Source organism: Marmota monax, unplaced genomic scaffold (assembly GCF_021218885.2).
Source record: "Marmota monax isolate L192 unplaced genomic scaffold, Marmota_monax_Labrador192_F-V1.1 WCK01_AAM20220418_F8-fsc00001, whole genome shotgun sequence".
Lineage (NCBI taxonomy): Eukaryota > Metazoa > Chordata > Mammalia > Rodentia > Sciuridae > Marmota > Marmota monax.
The window spans coordinates 16,944,133-16,966,567 of record NW_026693777.1 but is presented as its reverse complement, the minus strand read 5'-3'; the positions used below and the strand labels follow the sequence as shown (position 1 = coordinate 16,966,567).

Genomic DNA, 22,435 nt, shown 5'->3' with positions numbered 1-22,435 from the left:
ACAGAAAGCTTTTGTCTGAACTTGTAGAGACCAGAAACATTGACTAACAGATGTCTGTACTTGAAGGGAAGGAGACCTACTTATACCTGACGTGGGTAGGCTACCTCATTCCTTATAAGTTTGTGTGCGTGTGTGTGTGTGCGCACGCACGCGTGTGTGTACTGGTCATTGAACCCAGGACCTTGCATATGCTGACAAGTGCTCTATAACTGAACTACATCTTAAAAATTTTAGTTTTGAGACAGTGTGCTAAGGCTGGTCTTGAACTTGGGATCCTCCTGCCTCAGCCTCCTAAGTAGCTGTAATTATAGGTGTGTGCTACCACTCTTAGTTTCGTTCTTATTTTTTATTTCTAAGTTGACTTTATTCTATGGTGAGGTAAATATTTTGTTGGACCTTTCCTGTCTCTTTATTATCACCATAAGACTGCAAAGGACGGTGAGGTCTGCACTATTGTGAGGAAATAGGTAAATTCCTTTTATGTGAGCCTAAAAAGTTTTTATCCCTTTTTATTCTTCAGCAGATACTGGACTTGCAAATATATATGTATATTTATTTATTTATTTATTCTAATTTGTTATACATGACAGCAGAATGGATTTCAATTTATAGTACACAAATGGAGCACAATTTTTCATTTCTCTGGTTGTCCACAAAGTAGACTTACACCATTCATGTCTTCATACATGTACCTAGGGTAAGATGACCATTTCATTCCACCATCTTTCCTACCCCCATGCCCTCTCCCTTCCCCTCTGTCCCCTTTGCCCTATCCAAAGTTCCTCCATTCCTCCCATGCTCCCCCTCACATCCATTATGGATCAGCATCCACTTATCAGAGAAAACATTTGGCTTTTGGTTTTTTGGGATTGGCTAACTTCACTTAGCATGATATTCTCCAACTCCATCATCCATTTACCTGCAAATGCCATGATTTTATTCTCTTTTAATGCTGAGTAATATTGTGTGTGTGTGTGTGTGTGTGTGTGTATGACATGAGGAATGAAAGAGATGTGTGTGTGTGTGTGTGTGTGTGTATCCATTCATCTGTTGAAGGGCATCTTGATTGGTTCCATAATTTAGCTATTGTGCATTGTGCTGCTATAAACATTGATATGGTTGCGTCACTGTAGTGTGCTGTTTTTAAGTCCTTTGGGTATAAACTGAGGAGGGGGATAGCTGGGTCAAATGGTGGTTCCATTGTAAGTTTTCTAAGGAATCTTCAAACTGCCTTCCAGATTGGTTGCACCAATTAGGACTTTAAGATATTTTAAAGCCACTGAGTCAGCACTAGGCCTCCTTAAAAATATTTTGGCCCACAGAAAGCATTAGGGATGGAATGGAGCCTCCATTGTCTCTTGTCTTGCATGATTTCTGATTTTAAGTCTGCTGTAGCTCTTCATTCCTCTGTGTGCCTTGTCTCTCTCTCCCATCCCATCACACTTTTAAGGTTTTTGTTCATTACTGGTTTCAACATTTTGATTGTGATGTGCCTTGTGTCTGTCTTTTGTGTTTCTTGGGGTTTGATGAGCTTCTTAGAGATCTGTGGCTTGATAGTTTTAATCAAATTTTAAAAATATTTGGCCATTTTCCCTCAAAATACTATTTCTGAGCCTTGCTACCTTTCCTTTACTCCCCCCTCCAGTCAGATTAGTTGCTTAATATTGTCCCAAGGTTCATGCCATTCTTTTTTCTTTCTTTCTTTTGATTCTCAGTTTTCTTTTTTCCTCTATGTATACCTTTTTGGACAATTTCCAATGCTATATATTCATGTTCACTAATTTTTTCTTCTGCATTGTCTAATTTTCAGTCAACTTGATCCTATATACTTTTCATTTAAGAAATTTGTATGTTTCTCTGAAGAAGTTCAGTTTGAATTTTCTTTGTCTTCCATTTCTCTCTTGAACAGGTCGAGTATATTTTATAATAGAAATTTTAATATCCTTGTCTACTAGTTCTAACATCTGTATAATTTCTTGGCGTATTCCTATTATTTGATTATCCTCCTAATTTTAGATCATGTTTTGTTTCTTTGCATGCTTGTTAATTTTTTTTTTTTAATTGGAGTCCATACAGAGTAAGTTTTACCTTGCTTATGTGCTAAAACTTTTTGTTTTCCTGTAAGTATGTACTTTGGAGCTTTGTTCTCAGCAGTTCAGTTACTTGGAATCAGATTTTTTTCAAGACTTATTTTTATGCTTTGTTGTGGCTGGTTCAGGACAGCCTTTGGTCAAGAGATAAAATGGTCCCACTTTTAAGCCAAAACTCTTCTTGAGTATTCTAACCAATTCTCTTAGGAAATTTTTCCACTCTGGCTGGTGGCAACATGAAATATATCTCTCTCTGAGCGAATTCTGGGAATTATGCACCTAATTCCTTTGGTGGTTATTTCCTCATGGGCATATCCAAGTCAATAGTAGGCCAAAAGCTTAAAGGGATCCCTCTGCCAATCTCTGAAGCTTTTCTCTTTGTAGCTTCCTCCTCTCGGTTACTGTGCCTGCAAATTCTAGCCACTTTGACCTCTCCAAATTCTCAACACACTGAGGTTACTGAACTCTTCAGGTCTCTTCCCTCTGTAGCATGGGAACTTGGGGTTGTTAGCTGGGGTACTACCTTTCCCTTTTCACTGCCTTGTGTTGCCTGTTGTCAGATGTCTGAAAATCATCATTTCCTATGTTTTACCTGGTTTTCTATTGTTCAAGAAAGGAAAGTAAATTTAGTCCCTGTTATTTTATCATGACTGGAGATAGAAGTCCCTTAGATTTTCACTTCAGACCTTGAATGTTATTTTTCTCTTGTGTTCATTTGTTGAAACATGGACTCATTCAGACAGATTTATTGAAAGTTCACCCAAGTTCAGATCATGTCAGGTTGTCCAACAGTCATTGAATATCTGCTATGTCTGAAAAAAATGGCATGGCCCAATATCTTGCTATATGTAGTATAATCTGTTACTTTACCTGTATTCTGATGCTGTATTTTCTTAGCATGAGACTGGGCTTGTGTTTCCAGATGTTATCCTGGGAAGCATGTGACATATATACACTTGGAGCCTTCTTCCTGATTGAGGTCCCATTAAACTTGGGGAGCCAACTGAACTCTTTTTTGGTCCTAATTGATGAGCAAACAGCAAGTGCTTGGCTGACTGCCTTTCCATGAGTCAGGCCCAGACAGCCCTGTGAGGGGCAGAGAAGAGAGCATTATGTCTGTATGGTGGGCCTTACTTACCTGGCCTTACTGTGTTCCCGATACAAGAGACTCTGATAGAAATTAGTCCAGAAGCCCTATCTGGAGAGAAATATCAAAATTCTTTCACGAATTTATGATGTTTCTTCCTCATTGGCTCTGCATCTACCACAACCCCTCTTAACATCTTTAGAATAATCCCTGGACTTTATGAAGTTCTTTTGGTGCTACTGCCTGAATTTTGACATATTGGGGATTACTTTTGGCATCTCTGAAGATTTAAGGGAATACCCTTTGATGTGAATTAGTTTCATTCTTCGGTTCCTGAACTAGGGCCTCAGGAACTGAGGAGGGAACTGAAAGTATGATTGGTGTTAGAACTAGAACATGTAGGATTTGGTAGAGGCACTTTGTTGTACAATTAGGAGTTATATAGGACATAGGAAGGGGTCGGGATATGGGACTAATCAAAGGGAAGGAATAATTGACAAATTCTTACTCTGGTTTTTGCCTGGGCTTCACAGTTTACCCTTAACATTCTATAACAAGATTGGGTAATTTGTAAGAAAGAGGACAGGAAGAATCATGATTTGGTTATAAATTAGGAGACTTACTGGAACTCATACAAGATGGAGAACATTTGGAGCCAGAAGATAAGATTCTTGTTTGGGTGAGTGTACATCTCATTGGGGTTGTTAAGCTTCAGTACATGGAGGTGGAGAACATGCTTCTAGACTCGTTAATTTGAACCTTAGGAGAAAATACTCAGATGACGTTTGAGTAGGAAGAAGGGAAATGGCAGAAACTAGAACCATATTTTTGGAGAACCTTAAGATCTGAGAAACACTAATGGAGTCACTAGTCACTAGAGTCACTGCTTTAACTCTGCCACTAGAGTGACTCTTTTTTATCCCACTAGTGAATCCTGCAGAAGATTTTGCAATGTTGGATAGAGAGGCCTTTTTTTGTTTTTGTTTTTGTTTTTGAACACCAAGGAAGCATTCAGCTCTCTGATAAGCACCAAGAAAGCATTTAGCCTCTCACTAGCTTTTGCTACCCAGAATGTGTGAAAACCTTAGTTCATGTTAATCTATGGGTTTTCTCTGACCTGTCTAGATAGTTCAGGAAGCCTTAACTAAAATCATTAGGTTAACTGAGAAGACACAATTGTAAGACTAAAATCCACTCTAGCAACTATCCAGTATGTTTTCTCCCTTTGTTTCTAACCCCTCCTCCTGAACAGTTTTGTTCTTATTATGTCTACTTTCTCATTTTGAATTCATGTTCAAATCAATATGATCTGCCCTCACCACTCTAATGAACCTAACTGCTCTTGATGGGGTCACCAATGATCTCCTAGTGGCCAAATCCAACAGGCCTTTTAAAGTTTTTATCTTACTGAACCTTTACTGTATTCGCCACTCATCCCCATATCCTCCTTTGAGTTTCTGCCCGTCCCTTAGCATCTGTGATGCACAAGCTCCTGGTTTCTCTGTATGTTCTGGAGTGTCTCTCATGGGTTTTCCTTCCTCTGTATTCCTCTTACAAATTATTGTTCTCCCCAGAATTCTTTTCTTGACTCTCTTTTCTTCTCACCTCTTTCCTATGTGAGCTCAACTATTTTATTTGGTTTCAACCTGAGCTGTCCCTCAAGCTGAGTGCTCTTAGGGTTTTATACTCATTCCTAATTTGTCTACTAGAACTTTCTACTGATTATCCTTCAAGTACCTCCAACTCAGCATGCTCATGAATAATCTGAACCAAGTTCATTATATTCCCTGCCCACATCTGCTTGTCCACCTGCATTCTTTTTCTTCTGTGGTAGCTTCTACCATCTAGTCAGTCACTTGAACCAGAAACTTCAGTATCTGCTGTGCTGTGGTTTGAGTGTGTCCCCTAGAATTTATGTGTTAGAATTTTAATTCTCAGAGTCATATGTTAATGGTCTTTGGAGGGGAACCTTGGGAGATAATCAGGATTAGATGAAATCATTGAGGATGAGAGCCTGTGATTGCACTGGTGGTTTTCTAAGAAGAAGAGGGACATGAGTAAGCTAGGATGTGTGTTAATGGGCTGCCTTGGGACTATATAGAGTCCTCACCAGCAAGGACTCACCAGATGTGGCCCCCTGACCTTGAACTTCCCAGCCTTCAGAACCAGGAGCTTTCTTTTTTTTGTACTGGGGATTGAACCCAAGGGCACTTTACCATTGATCTGCTTCATCCCCTGACCTTTTTATTTTTTTATTTTTTAAATTTTGAGATAGGGTCTTGCTAAATAGATGGAGATTGGCTTTGAACTTAGCTATCCTCCTTCCAAGTTACTGGGATTACATGTGTGCTCTATCACACCCCTCTTAAACCTTTATCCTTTATAAATTACTCAATTTGTGACATTCAGTTTGGCAATAGAGAATAGACTAAAACTATCCTTTATTGTTTCATTCACCCCATTTTTTTTTTTGGGGGGGGGTGTATGTGTGTGTGTGTGGCCTTTTTTTTGGGGGGGGGGTACTGGTGATCAAACCCAGGGCCTTGTGATTGATTAGAGGCAGGCACTCTGCCACTGAGCTATCTCCCCAACCCCCATCCTATTAGTTTTTGACATTTTCTATAACATGGCACATCAAGGGCACTGCATTAATGAAAAATTGAATGAATGAAACAAAACATTTATTTTTTCCCCTGAATTTAATTACAGTTTAGAACTTTGCCCTTGGTAAAACTGAATGCTCCTGGTTATACTGTAACTTTTGAGAAGGGCATTTGATCTTTGACCACATTAATGTTACATTAAGGGGCTGGGATATAGCTCAGTAGGTAAAGTGCTTGCCTTGTATGCACAAGGCCCTGGGTTCAATCTCCAGCACTACAAAAGAAAGAAAGAACGAACAACAAATAAATAAAGTTTTAAAAAAAAAGTTACATTAAGGATAAGATTTTTTTTTTTTTTTTTTGTACTGGGGATTGAACCCAAGGTACTTTACAACTGAACACATCCTCAGCCCTTTTTATTTTTTGTTGTGAGACAGGGTCTTGCTAAGTTGCTTAGGGCCTTTATAAGTTGCTGAGGCTGGCTTTCAACTTGCAATCCTCCTGCCTCAGCCTCACAAATTGCTGGGATTACCTGTGTGTGCCACTGTACCCAGCAGCTTCAAGAAGACTCTTTTTAAACCAAAAGAGTTGGTAGAGGATTAGTCATTAGAAATGGGTGGGTTGTGTTTTAGGGCTGCCCTAAGGAGCTGCTCAGAAAATCCTTTAAACGTGAGGTGGCTAAGGTCAGATTGTGGTGGCTCCACGGGTTATTGTCCTTGGTGTTTGTGGGAGCACAAACAGTTCATTGTGGGTGAACTTGCCATATACTGTGGGTTTAATGCAAGAAACAGGCAAGTCTTTTCCATTTTAGCTACTAATAGATTTCCTAATCTTATCCCAATAATTCTAACATAAAGGCTGAGGATATATGTTTAAATGTCATGCTAGTTTATCTCCCTTTTCTTGTCCCTTTAAAAAAAAAACAAAAACGACTTCAAGAATCATAGGATTTGGAGCCAGAGGAGCTCTTCAGGTAGAGATTATCTGTCTCAACCCTGTGTTTTCTTTTTTGAGCCGGAACATGTTACCCGGGGGTCTTACATACTCTAGGTAAGCATTCTACCACTGAGCTATGCTCCCAGGCCCCCCCCCCCACCACCACTTTTTTCTTCTATCATTCTTTTTTACTTAGAATATTTGAATTAAACTCAGAGGCACTCTACCACTGGGCTATACTTCTGAAACTTTTTATTTATTTTTTACCACATAGCTGAGGCTGGCTTCAAGTTTGTGATCCTCCTGTCTCAGTCCCCTTAGTAGTTGGAATTACAGGTATGTATCATTACATTTGGCTCTCACCCTATGTTTTCAGTACAATGACAATAGTAATGATGGATGTGATGACTGTAATGGTAACTACTATTTGTGATGACTCACAGTGTACCAGGCATTATGCTAAGTGTTTTGTGTACATTTCCCTTTAAAATACTTAGAAAAGCCCTGAAATAGGTTTTATTGGTACTGTTTTACAAACAAGAAAGCTAAGATCCAGAAAGGTTGGATAACTACATTGGGAGGAGTAGCCAGTTGTGGTGACTTCCGAAGACTGAGGCAGGAGGATCACTAGTTTGAGGCCAGCCTCAGCAACTTAGACCCTGTTTCAAAATAAAAAATTAAAAGGGCAGGGGATGTGACTCAGTGGTAGAGCAGCCCTGGGCTCAATCACTAGTAACTCCTGCCAAAAAATATATATATGTATACATACATACACATATGCACAAGTAGCTATTTTGCAGAGATGAAGCATCTTGCCTGCTCAAGGTCAATTTTTCTGGTTAGAAGTAAAACACAAGTAGGTTTCAAGTCTCTTGTCCTTGAACTTAGTTGGGTACATAACTTTTTTTGTTTTGACCTGAGGGTTCATTCTCTGTGGTCATTTTGTCTCATTTTTTGCTCTGCTCCTTTTAATTTCAGTGAAATTGAATGAAATAGAGGGGAAGGGTGGTTTAGAGTTGGGGTTTTTGGTGAGATTTTAAAGTTTATTTTTAAATAGGCAGCCTTCCCAGACTGACTGGGAATGTAGCAGAAGGCCTGAGAACCAGGAAGTGACACAGACCTGTTTATACCATCCCACTTGGTGGCTTTATGAAAGCCATCCACAAAGATGGTAAAAGGTAAACATAACTGCAGCAGACAGTTCCCTTGGGTATGCTATTTTTGACCTGGAGGAGGTATTTCCTACACAACTATAAGTACTTTGAACACCAAAATCTAGCTCCTAAATATACACTGAGTGAAAGTATATAGATAGATCTTTCTTTTCTCTGTCTTGTTTGTTTGATTTTGGGTGTGTGTAGGGGGATGGTGGTATTGGGGATTGAACCCAGAGATGCTCTACCACTGAGCTACGTTCCCAGCCCTTTCTATATTTTATTTTGGTACTAGGGATTGAACCCAGGGATGCTTAACCACTGAGCTATATCCCCAGTCCGTTTTTATATTTTATTTAGAGATGGGTCTTGCTAAATTACTTAGGGAATTTCTAAGTTGCTGAGGATGGTTTTGAAACTTGTGATCCTCCTGTCTCAGCCTCCTAAGCCACTGGGATTACAGGCATGTGCCACCACACCTGGCTTATTTTTTAATTTTGAGACAGGGTTTTGCTAGATTGCCCAGGCTGGCCTCAAACTTGTGATCCTCCTGCCTCAGCCTCCTAATTCTCTGGGATTACTGGCATGCACTACCACATCTGGCTGATTCTTCTTTCTTTCTTTTTTTTTTTTTTTAATCGTAGATGTACACAATATCTTTATTTTATTTATTTATTTTTTAATGTGGTGCTGAGGATCAAACCCAGTGCCTCATGCATGCGAGGCAATCGCCCAACCACTGAACTACAACCCTAGCCCCAGATTCTCATTTCTAATTACCAGACAGCAACAGTCAGTGGTTGGTTCTAGGCAGACAGAATGATTAGTTCCTGTACCCCAAATGTTTTTTGTGAATTGTTCTTCTGTTTCTTTATCTTTCAGGTAGCTCTCTACATCTAAAACACTGTCTGATAGCCCACTCTAAAGCGGGAGTTGAGGTCCGGGTCCAGTCAAAAGTTTTCCATTTCCTCTCTCCCCTGTTGCCCTCTGAAGTCTTTGTTCCTATCCCCTTTGTGTTCCCATAGCGCACTCTCTCTCTCTCTCTTTTTTTTTTTTAAAGAGAGAGAGAGAATTTTTTAATATTTATTTTATTTTTTTTTTAGTTTTCGGCGGACACAACATCTTTGTTTGTATGTGGTGCTGAGGATCGAACCTGGGCCACACGCATGTCAGGCAAGCGCGCTACTGCTTGAGCCACATCCCCAGCCTCCCATAGCACTCTCTTTTTAAAAGACTTTCTTTTGGGCTCTAGTAACAATTTGAGTACTATATAGATAAATATGTAATTCCTCTCCAGTACACTATGAATTCTTTGAGAATAAGAACTGTGTTCCACTTCATCTCTGAGATCACCCAAACTTTGCACAGAAGACAGTCAGTAAATATTTGCTGAATTGCAATGTAGTTACTGGAAACACAGAGCACTAAGAAGTCAGTTTGAGCAAGCTAGCTTCATGGTCTTTATTTGCAAAGTCAGTACTGGAGCCTGTTGATCTTGGCTCTGTTGGGAACCAAGCAGTAGGGTGTGATCACACGTAAGATCTATCTCTAGGGTTTAGAAATTGATTATAGTCACTTGTGCCACACATCTGTTGTGCTACCTAGCCAAATTTGAGGATTTATACCCTTTTTCCTCTTGTTTTATTATCTGCTGCTGCTTTGTCATCTTGTGTTTTTTATATAGATATGTCTTCTGGGTTTATCTTTTTTCCCTCCATGCAGCAAGTGTTTATTGAGCATTCTAGAGCATGGGCCTTGGAGAGAAACAGAGTTGATGGTCTCTGCAGGCGTTTTTACCTGTGAGTGTATGGCGACCAAAAGCTCAATAGCTCTGAGTGGGCTTCAGGGAGTGTATGCTTGGTTGTCCTGTTCATGGCCTGGGTGTTGATGTATGGGTTCAGAAGAGCCTCCTAGGCTATGGGCTAAAGGGACAGGTTTTCCAAGAAGAGATGGACTGGAGGTTGACCTTTTATTTGGAAAACAAAAGATCAGGGAATCCTTTTTCATAAGGAAAGCAGGAGGAGGAAAAACTTACAGATCCCTTAGATTCCATTTACCCAGAGCATAGGGATATTATCACCTATTTATTTAATGAGGGAGGAAGTTGTGTGTGTAGATATATTCCCTGTGACTCTCAGACACTGTAGTAGAGTCACAAACTGTGTTTAATTTTTGGTGGAAGAGGGATAGTGCTACAAGCTTTAAAAATATTTTGGAATTTGTTGGAAAAGAATCTGGAACTACTTGAGTGCCCATATTTTCAGACACCATCCACCATCTCATATCTGTCTCTTTTTCATCTCACAAAATCCAATGAGATGGGTACCATTTATCCAGTTTATAGATGGGAACTGAAATTAACTTGCCTAAACTACCCAGTTAATAGTATTCATCAGACCAGAGATTCTGGACTGGTCTTTCAGACTCTTTCCATGATCCCAGCCTCCTTGAGCTATTTAGTTGAACTGTTTCCTTTTTCAGATGAGGAAGCAGAGACATCGAAAATGAAGTGTTTGATATAGATAGTCAGCCTATTAGTCCATGTGAAGTTGGGCTGACGGAAGTGGTTTCCTGCTTTCAGGTCTGAAATGGATGGCAGGCTAAATTCTGCTCACAAGTGCTCAGTCTCCTCTCGTTCCTTTCTCATATTGAGCCTGTCTTCTGTCCTTCTTTTGCCTCTTGTTTTCTTTCTCCCTAGGCTCTTACAGCTCTGCTGTGATCTTTGTGTGTGTGTGTGTGTGTAGGCTGGATTTTTTGTTAGCATTTGTTATTTTTGGAAAGCACTTTAGGACACTGTGTACGGATAGCCCATACAAATGTGCTGATGGATTGATTAAACTCTAAGTGGGAAAGTGGACTCTTCCTGGGTTTGCTGCATTGCAGAGAGAGATAGATGCTAGGGATTGGTCTTACAAGATGAAAAGGGAAAGGGACACTCTTACCAAACAATGAGAATATTTTTAACATTTCTTCCTTCTAGTCAGAATTTTTGTTGACTTATTAGAGGAAATACTTTTGGGCCCCTCCTATTCCCTAGAAGACATTCCATATTCCTTAGAATGGAAAGGGCCTTTGAGGATCATCCAGGTCCACTCCTGAGAACCAAGAAGACTGGCTGACTTGCCTGAGGCCAAGCTACTGCTTAGTTGTAGAGCTGGGACCTGGTTCTGCCTCCTACTTACAGCTCTCTGTTGCAGTCATCCTGTTGTTAGGCTCTAAAAAAGAGGCGTTGGTGGAAGAGTCAACTTAGGGAGGGCATGGTAGTGGGGTCTGCCTGGAGTTCTGGGGGAATAATGTGGAGGGAAAGTGTGATGATGCCCAGAGGGTGCCGTGAATGAATCTGGGGAAGACAAGAATGCAAGGAATATCAAGCCAAGAATGTAGCTCAGTGGTGGAGCGCTTTCCTAGTGTGTGTGAAGCACTGGGTTCAATCCCCAGCACTGGGGAAAAAAACAATTCAAGAAAGTGTCTGGCACCCTACAGTGGTTTAGGGGGCTTTCGAGGAAAGCTGAGGGTAATTGAGGGTGGTTTTTTTTTTTTTTTTAAATGATTTGGAGGGTGTAAAATTTCAACAAATTTTATGCCTTTGGGACTAAGCCGGAGATTGAAAGGAAAGAGAGAAGGTTATGTTCTGTCAAAGGATCTCAAATTCCAGTAGAAGAATTTATGGCTGTTTAAACACTGAGGTGTTAATGGCACAATGGAAATAGGATAGTAAGATTGGAAGGAAGTTGGTTGCAGTGGTATGCACCTATAATCTCAGTGACTTGGGAAGCTGAAGCAGGAAGATCACAAATTTGATGCCACCCTTAGAAATAAGGTTGGATTTGAACAACCCACAATAAAAAATTAAAAAAAAAAAAAAGAAATAAGGTTGGAGATGTAACTTAGTGGAAGAGGGCCTCTAAGTTCAATCCCCAGCGCCCCCCACCCCAAGTTTGGAAGGAACCATAGATCCAGAGGGGAAGGAAAAGAAGGCATCTACAAACCTAACTTTGGTCTTTAATTTTTGTGGGGGGAGGGTAAGAGATATTTAGATTTTTTTTCCCCCCTTTAAACATGTAGCCTGATAATTTTAGGGAAAGTGAGAGAAGAGAGAAAAGACATTAAAGGGAAGAAATGGAGAGGTAAGGGAGGGTCTGGTTACACTTTGGTCTTGCTAGTTACTTCTCTTGTCATTCCCTTCTGGGGAACTTTGGACTTCTTGTCCTTATACTCTGAGAGATGTAATTAGCTGGTTAAACTTTTCATATTTCATGAACTGATCTTTGTTTTCTCCCATCACATGGTAGCATGGGGGTTGATAAAGATGGTTGATGAAAGGAATAAGCTCTCTTCTTCTAGACTGTCACCATGACTAACCACCACCCAGTTTCTGGATTAGTCTGAGGCATGAAAAGGATTTTAGTTGCTTTTGTCTTCCTAGTTTCCTCTCCCAATTAATGGATAGATGAGCCATGGGTTAGGAAGATTTGTCCTAATAATTAAATGTAGAAAGGCTAGCTTCTGCTACCATCTGCTTGGTGTGGGGATACATGCCTCTAATCCAGCAGCTCAGGAGGTAGAGGCAGGAAGATTTCAAGTTCAAAGCCAGCCTCTGCAACTTAGCAAGACCCTGTCTCAAAATGAAAAGTAAAAAGGGCTGGGGATGTGGTTCAGTGGTTAAGCACCACTGGGTTCAATTCCCAGTACTAAAATAAATAAATGGGAACTGAGGCTGGTTTTACCTGCTCAGCATGTGGGAGCCAAGCTTGACTGAATCAGACTCCACTTGTCTCCACAGAGGAGAGCTCACCTGTACCTCCAGCACTACTGTGGTATTCTCTGCAGGGATAGACTCCAAGGCAGCCAGGCACAAGGGCTGAGAACATCTGGGCCCTGGCTGCTTAGGGAACAGGGTGCCATGGTTGTTTCTTGGCTGGCACTATGCTGCTGCCACCTCCCTAAGCTAAGAGCCAGTTTTGAATGTGACTCTAGGGTACCTTAAATCTTAGGTTGTTGGGTTAACCTGGAAGCATCTGTGACAACAGCAAGCAGTAAACCATGTGAACTTTGGGCTTGAGTTGCAGGTTCTCCTTAGCACCAGAAGCCTGCCATGTTTGGCATCATTTCTCAGATAGCCCTCTCCTCTCCTGGCTTCTGGCTAAGACTATAGATAGATGCTCTGGGTCTTTCTAATTTACAGAGCATTTCCTTGCCTTTTGTCCCTTCTTTTTTTTTTTTCCTGGTCCTGGGGATTGAACTAGGACCTTATGCATGCAAGGCAAGCACTGACCTATATCCTCAGCCCTGTCTTTTGTCTCTTCTGAGCCTCACTAGAGTCTAGTATGATAGTCAAAACAAACAGTATCCTCACTTTCAAACAAGGGAACAGAGGTAGAGATGAGATAAGTGGCTTCCTAAAGGTCAGATCCATGGCTCAAGGGCAGTGTGGACTACAGGGCTCAGTCAGTCACCCAGGTTTTGCTGTTCTAGTTCACCAGTGGGAAAGGCTAGCTTCTGCTACCATCTGCTGTTGGGTCAGCAGCACTCATTCCCAAGAAAGAAACCTGTAAGGGTGAATGCAGGTTTTCCTTGTCTCCGCCTCACCTGTGTTTTGGAAGGGAAAGCCAGCTGCTCCAGGAAGCCATGGGTTACATAAAGAGAAGTGAAGAAGCCTTGGAGAATTCTGTGGCTGAAAGGCTAGAGAGCCTTTAAGACCAGCCAGCTGGCTGGTAGCAGCTGCTTTTGACCAGTGACGAGTCCTTGCTTCCCCAAAGTTGAAGTGTAACACCAGAGAAGCACGCCGAGGCAAGGTCAGAGTAGAAAGTAGAAGTTTATTAAAGGACAGCAGAAAAGACTTCTCCTGGAGGAAGAAGGGGTCCCAAGAGGTGGAATCCGAGGAAGTGCGGTTGTCTCTCCATTTTATAGTTTCTTTCAGTGATGGAATGTAGGTGGGAAGGGCCTAGGGGTGGGACACAAGTGGGCCAAAGAAGTAATCTGGTCAGGAAGGACTTCTGAGTCAGCACCCTCAAGTTTGCTGGGGGCTGTTCATTAACACTTCTTTGGGATGGGCTATCTTCATGTTTACTGGGATGGGCTCTGGCCTTGGGCTTTTTCCTGGACTTCATTAACATTCCATGAGTTGTCCTGCGTTTCCTGGAATTCATTCTCAACATGGCCTCCATTTTAGATCTTACTCGATATTAGACCTGATTTACCTAACTACTACTTAACTACGCTGACTACCTAACTTTAAATCTGGCTTCACTAGGCCCTCCTTTTTGCACATTTATAATTTAGATGTTATATTCCTGCAAAGAGTGCTAGCTTTGAAAATGAGACTTAAGTTTCCTTTTCAGTGATAACTTTTTAAAATTAGAGGATGTGGTCACTAATGTACCAAAAGAATACTGAAGTGAAATGGTTTCTTCCTTCTTTTTGAACAAAGTTTGAACCTTAGTATTTTTCTAGGGATAATGAATACCCACTCTTTATTTTCTGTGGTGCTAGGGATCAAAACTCAGGGCCTCAGGCATGCTAAGGAAGCTCTCAACCACTGGGCTACATCATCCTCCCCCCCCCCCTTATTTATTTTAAGACAGGGTCTCTAAGTTGTTCAGGCCAGCTTCAAACTTACTATCCTTCTGTCTCTGCCTCCTGAAGTAGCTAGGAATATAGCTGTGTGTCATCCCCCCCCCCCCCCCCCCCCGCCCCATATGCCTGGGCACACATGTGATTTCTAAGAACAGATTCTAGAAGAATTGATAGAGAATGTGTGCATTTTTTGACAGATGTTATTAAGTTGTCCTCCAAAGAGGTCCACATTGATTACAAAATAGAAATTTAAGACTATCATTTGGGCACCGACCTCTTTTCTCCCCACTACCACCAGTTCTCTAAAATCACTGCCAGAGTGACCTTAAATGAATTTGATCTTGTAACTTCCCTGCTTATCATCCTTGTTAGCACCATCTGGTTGTGTTTGGGGGGGTGCAGAGGGTAGCCTTAAGACTTCTCAGCTGAACTCTGTCCTTCTCCTGCCTTCTGCCAGGAATGTTGGCTCTCACAGTATTTTTTTTTTTTTTAATTTAAAACCTCGTTTACTAGAAGACATGAAAAAAGATGAAGGCAGCCCACATGGTAGAAGTTATGTTGCATAGGCAACAAAGGATAAGTACCCAAAACACATAAAAAACTACAAAACAATGAGAAAAAGGTAAAGCAGTCCACAAGATAATGTGCAAAATGCACCAACAGAAAAAGTTAATGAACATCAGTGCCTCCAGGTTGAGTGCTGCCTGAATATAGAGGAGAGTCATGTTTTTCCTCACACCTCTTCTCTGAGTTTGGTATCATATGTATTACCCTCCAGAAGCAATAGAAAAGTATTACTGAAAATAAAAATAAATAAAAGTACATAAGTTGTTTTATATTTAGCTACATGTAGTAAAATATCCTATATTTTCCTATATGATTATGTATTTCCTGAGATATGTAGAGATAATATAAAACTTATATTTTCATTTCCTTCTTTTTTATCCTAGCATATAGGACCAGTCATTGCTTCCAAATATTCTATGTGTGTATACACACACACATACACACACACGTTTTTATGTGTGGTGATAGAGATTGAACTCAGGGCCTCCTGCACACTAGGTAAGAACCACATCCCCAAAGTCATACACACACACTCTCTTTTTCTTTTCTTTCTTTCTTTGTTTCTTTTTTTTGTTGTTGTTACTCGGGATTGAACTCAGGGGCACTTAATCACTGAACCACATCCACATCCCCAGCCCTTTTTAAAATTTTATTCGGAGACGAGACAGGGTCTCACTGAGTTGCTTAGTGCCTTGCTGTTGCTGAGGCTAGCTTTGAACTCTTAATCCTCCTGCCTCAGGGTCCTGAGCTGCTAGGATTATAGGTATGCACCGCTGCCCCAAATACATACATATATTAATATTTTTTTTAGTTGTTGATAGACCTTTATTTATTTATATGAGGTGCTGAGAATCGAACCTAGTGGCTCACATATGCCAGGCAAGTGCATTACTGCTGAGCCACAGTCTCAGCCCCCCCAAATATATTTTTAAGCTTACCACTTTTATGGAAGCAGTGATCATTTCTACTATTGTCTCTCACAACCTTCCACATACCTGTGCTAGGTGAGAACTGGTATTCAGTAAGTGCTTAATGAATTTAATTGTGGAGGATATGTATTTTATCCTTTTCCCACTTTCTAATCTGGTAAAGTTTTTATTTCTTAATTTAATTTTATTATTTATTTTTTTAAAATTTGAGACAGGATCTCCCAGGTTGCCCAGGCTGGCACTGAACTCCTGGGCTCCTCCTGCCTCAGTCACCCAAGTAACTGGAATTATAGGTATGAACCACAGTGCCTGGCTTGGTAAAGTTTTTAGACTTTACCCATTTTTTAAACTAATCTCTTTTTTAGGATTGTCAATCCTTCACACTTTATCCATAATCCTTTATATTAGGGTTATGACAAACTGAGAACCGAATAGTTATTTATTTACATTCATTGTGGTCAATCATTGTTGTGATGATCCCTAATTACTCCAGTCACTTTAATTCTTGATTTTTTTCTTAAAATAATAGTTCAAGATTCATTAAAAATTGGAAATCCATTATTTCTTTCATATTTGATTTGCTTTAACAGAAATTCTTCTTTTGTCAATATGATTTGGAGAGAATAAATACAGGAATAAAATAATGCTCAAGTTGTTCTGTCCTGAGACACTCAAAAAAGAATGTCACACAGTTATCAAAGCAGAGTACTAGGTCTTTGAGGTGCCACTGACTGCCCTGTGGGTTCTGGGTATATACATGTAGGAAGGCAGTTTGCACATGAGAAGAACAGAATTTATCCAGTTCTTTTCAGTGTTCAGGCTTTTTTTTTTTTCAGCTGTCCCAAAAGGAATTTCATTAGTTTTAAACAATCTTTCCTTCAACATTTCATTCCATTAGTTTCATAACATATTTTAGTTTGCGCATGGTTTTTCAAAATATCCTTTTCAATATGCGAGAAAGATAGCTGCCATGTCTCTTCTTGAAAACCATTTTCTTTTTTTTACATGCGTGGGTATCAGGTAAAATGGCTCTTAATTTGCTCCTAACTCTTGTTCCAAGCCAGTTATTGATGGGCAGACCTTTTTGGGTGCTAGCGGGCTAGTTACTTTTTGATTCCAAAGTGAGAATTATATCCACAGATATTTCTTCAGATTCTTAATAAGAAGTGTTATAGCAGGGCTCCATTGTCTTTTCCTCTCCACAGTGACATCTATATCTTCAATGTTTTTTAAAAAATTTCTTCTTTAATGATTTTCCTAAACTTTGACAGCATCTTAGAAGCTGATAATATTTCCTCTTCTAAAACTGCTTCAGAGAATTTCCTTTGGGATTTCTTTTGAACTTCACAAAGCAGTGAGCACCACTGTTACAATATTTTTCTAGCTGAATTCTGGGAACTTTCAGTTTAAACATGACATCAAATTCATTAGGTACAGAAATCTTCACCTGCTTGTAGTAGCTCCTGGTCCCCAGCAGGATGACACTTTTGAACTCATTTTTTTGCAATCTCTGAAGTAGGTGGCCTCTGACCTTGTTCTGACATGACTGCGGCTGAGATTTCCTTGTGCCTGAGCCTCAACTTCTCCAGCACAACCTGGGGCTTCCAGCTGCACAGCACCTCCTCCCTCCTGCCCAGACTTGGGGCTCAGACCGGTGTGCAGGAACAAGACACTTCCGTGGGTTCAGGCGGGGGGTCTCTGTTGGGGAAGGAGATTGCGCCTCCCTAGCTGCAAGACCCTGCCCTGGGAGAGGGCGGACCCCGGGCAGCAGGAGACTCCAGTGTCTCAGCCAGAACACTCTCAGCTCCTCAGCTTGGCTCTACTAAAGCCTGGGGGTGGTGCACCTTTCATGCAGAGATGCCTTTTTGGAGCCGGCTCTTGGCGCACGTTCCTGCAGTGCTCTTGGTCTGTAAGCACTGCGACTCCCGGACTGAGCTGCTCTTTGCCACGTTGGGCTGGGCGGCCTGGGGAGTAGAGGACACTGGTAGGGCTCTGTCAGGGTGACCCTTGTACCTTTCTCTGAAACCTTGGGGGTGGCAGCTCCCCCTTTCGAAGTTCTCTGAGTGGCCTTATCCGAGTAGGGGGTCCATGCCTAGTGCTGTTGCTAGAAAGAAGAGTTGACTGGGGAAAAGGCCACAGGAGGAGGAACTTGTGATGACGGATAGAAATGAAACTTTAAAATGTGGCGCAAACACAGCGTCTGTGGCCTGGGAACTAGCACTTAGGGGAAACCCACACCTGGAGGTCACATGGAGCCACGTGCTCACCTGATCCACTTGTTTTTGATCCCACCTCCTCTTTTCTCCTTTTTTTTTCCCACTAGACACATCCTACACATGTAGACTCAGTATCCCCTCCTCTGAGTAGTCTTTACTGATTGCCTGCACTTATGCACCGAACACTCAACCACCACCTTGTACATGATCATCCACTCAACCCTTAAATATGTGCTGTGACGTGACATGGCACGGAAAGATAGCATTCTTGATGATCCACAGATTGTTGCCTTGAGGAGATGATGACTGTCTCAAAGGATTACCTAGTGTGACTGCATCTGAAAAGGCAACACGGTGGGGCACATTGCCAACCTGTCACTAGCCAGTTGGAGCCCTAGGCACATCTTTAACATCTTTGGACTTTGGTTTGGACATCTGTCAATAAGAAGGTGGGCTTGATGAGCTCAAACTTCCTTGCCACTCCCATCTTGTTTGTGATGTAATAAAACAGCAGCCAGGGGTTACTGAGGACTTAGAACAGGATAGGCACTTTACCAAGCACTTTGAACCTAATTCTTACATCAACCCTATGAATTCAGTATGATTTCAGTCCCCATTCCCAGATATGGAAACTGAGAATAACTGAGGTTCTGTGACTTGGGTACAAGGTCACAGTAGAGGAAACAGATTTGAATCGAAGCCTTCTGATTCTGCCATTCTAAACTACATAAATGTACACACATTCCACACATTTACACACTCATAGTTTTGTGTATTATTTGAGTCACTCACAGACTGTACCACAGATCACTTCACTAACCACCTGTCTGTAACTTTAAAGGCTCATCAAGTTGGAGTCTGGGTAAAAGCAAGAGATGAAGATGTTGTGGTTAAGTTTTCAGCAGGAATGGAAGGAGGACCAGTGGCTAGCTCAGGTTTTTTTTTGTTTTTATTTTTATTTTGTTTTGTTACCAGGGATTAAACCCAGGGGCACTTAACCATTGAGTCCTTTTTTGTATTTTATTTTGAAACAGGGTCTCACTAAGTTGCCTAGGGCCTTACTAAGTTGCTGAGACTGGATTTAAACTCATGAACCTCCTGTCTTGGCCTCCCTCACTAATGAGATCACAGGTGTGTGCCACCATGCCTGGCCAGCTCTGTTCTTAATCCCTGGCTAATGCTTATTTTGAATATGCTGATAACTGTTCTCCCCTGAACTGAGAGAACTCATGTTACTGTTTATAGTTGCCTTCCCTACAAGGAGCATAGATCTGAGTCAGGGCTTTGGGTGTGGAATTAAGACCAGGTCTGCTTCATAGCTCAGACAGCATCTCAGATGTGTCCTTTATTAGGGCTGTGAATGACAGGCTCCCTTATTTATATGCACATACAGCCTTATTACTAGAGAAGGAAATGTGTGATTTTTTTTTTAAAAGGAAGTATAATCTTATTATTTGGAGTACCTATTAAAACTAGAATATATGAGTAGCTGGCAAATGAAATTGAATATAAGTTAACTAAAATATAGTGGGCCCACATTGTAATATATCATCAACCCAGCTTCTTCCTTGAAGGAATGTAGGAAATAACCATTAAAAGTCTTTACTCTGTTTTTATTTTTTAAAGATATTGGTTTCTCCTCTTTTGGATTCTCTCTGAACCAAAGTAGGTAGCAAGGCTAATTAGCAACTATAGCCTATTTTCCACCCCGTATCACTTTCAAGGACAGCCAACAGACTGTGGTCTCTCTGGTCATAAGTGTATTAGGTGAGTCTTGATTAATTAGCCATTTTTGAGATTCATGGCTGTTGAGTCAGATCCTCAGGGGTTCCTCCTGCCTCTGGCAGGTTAGCAGACAGGTGGGGCCTTGGCTACTACTGCTGCATTCCTTCTCTAGGCGGTATATTTTTCTCTTTAAGAAGATGTGCGCGTGCGCTCCCCCTGTCTTTTCCCTTTTGATTAGTTGAACTTGTTCTGAGTCCAGGTGGCAAAGACAGAGCCTAACAGGTGTAGCCTCTCTGTGTCAACAGCTGCCTTTCTGCTGGAGTCTCAGAGGCTTGTGGTGGGGCAGGGCCCGGCAGTCTGGAAGCCACACTGTGCCTGAGGGATGTCCAGGTGAGCTGGAGCTGTCTCCTAGCCCTATCACAGGAATCTGGCTCCAGAATGGGATGTTGACAACAGTTAGTGTACAGGCCTTAGTGTTTCCAGGCATGGAAAAGCTTCTTTTATACTGTTCTCTTCAGGCAGCAGGGATTCAGTGGTTAGGATTCTTTTAGATTGTATGTGATTATTTGTATGTGATTTGTATGTGCTTGCTTCTAACTTAATGGCAGAAATTTTCACTTTATCCAAGTCCTTGTTTTTTGTTTATTTGCTATAGGTGAATTTACTCCCTGACTGGCATTAGAATTCTTCTGGAATTTTAAATTTTTTCTTTTAAAAACACTTGGACGCATAAAAGATGTGCCATGGCAGGATAGCACCAAAGAGCACCTCAGCATTTGCCGTGGCCTTCGTGGGACATGGAGTGTTCCTTCCACTGGTGATCTTTAGCACCCTGCTTGGAGACGGTCTTGCCTCTGGTAAGTTCCGACCTGCCTTCTGTGTGTGGGAGGGAAAAGACTTCATACCATTGTTTCTTATGGAACCTGGGATACTCTCTTGGCAGGCAGTTTCAGGGAGAGTAGGGAGTTGGGGGCTTTTCTTTTTTCTTTTTCTTTTTTTTCTTTACTTTTCTTGGGAGTTGTGGGCTTTTGTGCTATGGTGTATAGCAAGGAACCAGTCCTTCTTGGGGACTAGTGAACCAGCAGCAGGAGGTGGTGTGGAGAAACTGCTGGTGATAACATTACCTCCCCTCTGCCCAGCTGTTGTTATCATCAGGCAGGATAGAGGTGTAGGACCCAGGGTCTGATGTCCAGGCAAGGAGGAAATGAGCTCTTCAGAGCTCATTTCTAGCTTGCTCTGTGATGCTGAGCAAGTTGCTTTGCTGCTGTGAGCTACAAACCTCCTCAGCTATAATGGGACAATAATAGTTACTACTTCACAGTGTAGTTATAAAGATTGCTAGGATAACATAATAAGCACATAGTGATGGTTCACTCTTTTGGTTTGTTGTCTTTCTTTCCTTTTTCTTGGAGTGAGTGCATAGTTGAGGTATTGTGATTTAGTCAGAGTAGGACCTGGTAACTGACTGCAAACATTGTAATCTTGGGCAAGCCACTTAACCATTCTATGACTCAATTTCTCCATCTGTTACATGAAGGTCTCTTCTAGCTCCCACAGTCTATATTCATGATTCTAAGGACTTTCTGTTTGAAGATGGTGAGCTAGAGAGTCCCTAACAGAAGTTAGAAATATAGCAGTGAGCTCTTTTGAGTTTTTAAAAGGTCCTTGTTGCCTTTGAGGATGGTCAAAAGACCCTTCTAGCTTCTCTTTGTGTGGTCCTCCAGACTTGGCATCCTTTTCAGAGAGGACATTTTCCAGTGTGTCCAGAAGGCTTCTGGGGGATGTTCCAGAACCTTCCTCTGTATCTGTGAGTCCTAATGTTATCACTGAGCTCAGTAGTAATGGTGCCCCTAACAGACTTCCTTAGAAAGACTTATATGACTGGTTCATCAGAGTTTCCCCAGGAAAACACTAGGGATCTTGTAGATTAGGTTCTGGAATGGGTGGCAGGGCAGTTACACGTTGTATAGAGTCCCTATAGTGTACTGCTGTCTTTTCTTACCTTTCTATTAACTTCTGTCATCCATTTACCCAACACATAACAGATAATAGGGTAAGCTCATCTAAATCTTATTTTTTTTCTTCTGAATTATTTGAAGAAATATTTTTGTTGTTGTTGTTTTATTGTAGCCTTCCCATGTATACACCACACATGTATACATTTCCTTTTCTGCTGCCTCTCCTTCCACCCCATTCTGACACCAAATCCAAACCTTTAGTCTCTATCCATGAGGAACCCTGGCACAACCCCCAGGGCCATGATGGTTGGGACCCCATAGTATGGGCATCGCGGTTTCAAAGGGACATAAGACCAGACTATACTAGTGTGTAATAAAACGAAGCAGGGCCTACATTTATTGGGTTACTCCAAAGCTAGAGGAATCCTCTAATCATGGTAATTATAGAACCACAAAGTGTCTTGTACTCACTTCTATATCTCTGGAGCAGAAAAGTTAATAACTACGGACCACAGCCAAAGCTTGCCCTCCATCTGCTTTTACTGGTGGGAAAAAATAAGAATAATAGTATTTCATGACATGTAAAATTAGATG

The 22,435-nt window shown here is 41.3% G+C and overlaps 1 protein-coding gene and 1 pseudogene across 5 annotated transcripts in view; one reads left to right on the top strand and one right to left on the bottom strand.

The window, feature by feature from the left end:
- Positions 1 to 22,435, top strand: part of Susd6 (sushi domain containing 6) — a 107,324-nt gene that overhangs the window by 31,701 nt on the left and 53,188 nt on the right. For 3 of the 5 annotated variants that reach the window (XM_046461145.2, XM_046461144.2, XM_058584538.1), the window contains exon 2: positions 20,539 to 20,740. In XM_046461145.2, the coding sequence (XP_046317101.1) occupies positions 20,620 to 20,740 (121 nt within the window). In that variant the 5' untranslated portion in view covers positions 20,539 to 20,619. Of the gene's footprint in view, positions 1 to 7,032; positions 7,053 to 20,092; positions 20,274 to 20,538; positions 20,741 to 22,435 lie in introns of those variants that run through there. The other 2 variants (XM_058584536.1, XM_058584537.1) reach the window with 2 other exon arrangements.
- LOC124104606 (cyclic GMP-AMP synthase-like) lies at positions 16,547 to 18,364 on the bottom strand (annotated as a pseudogene).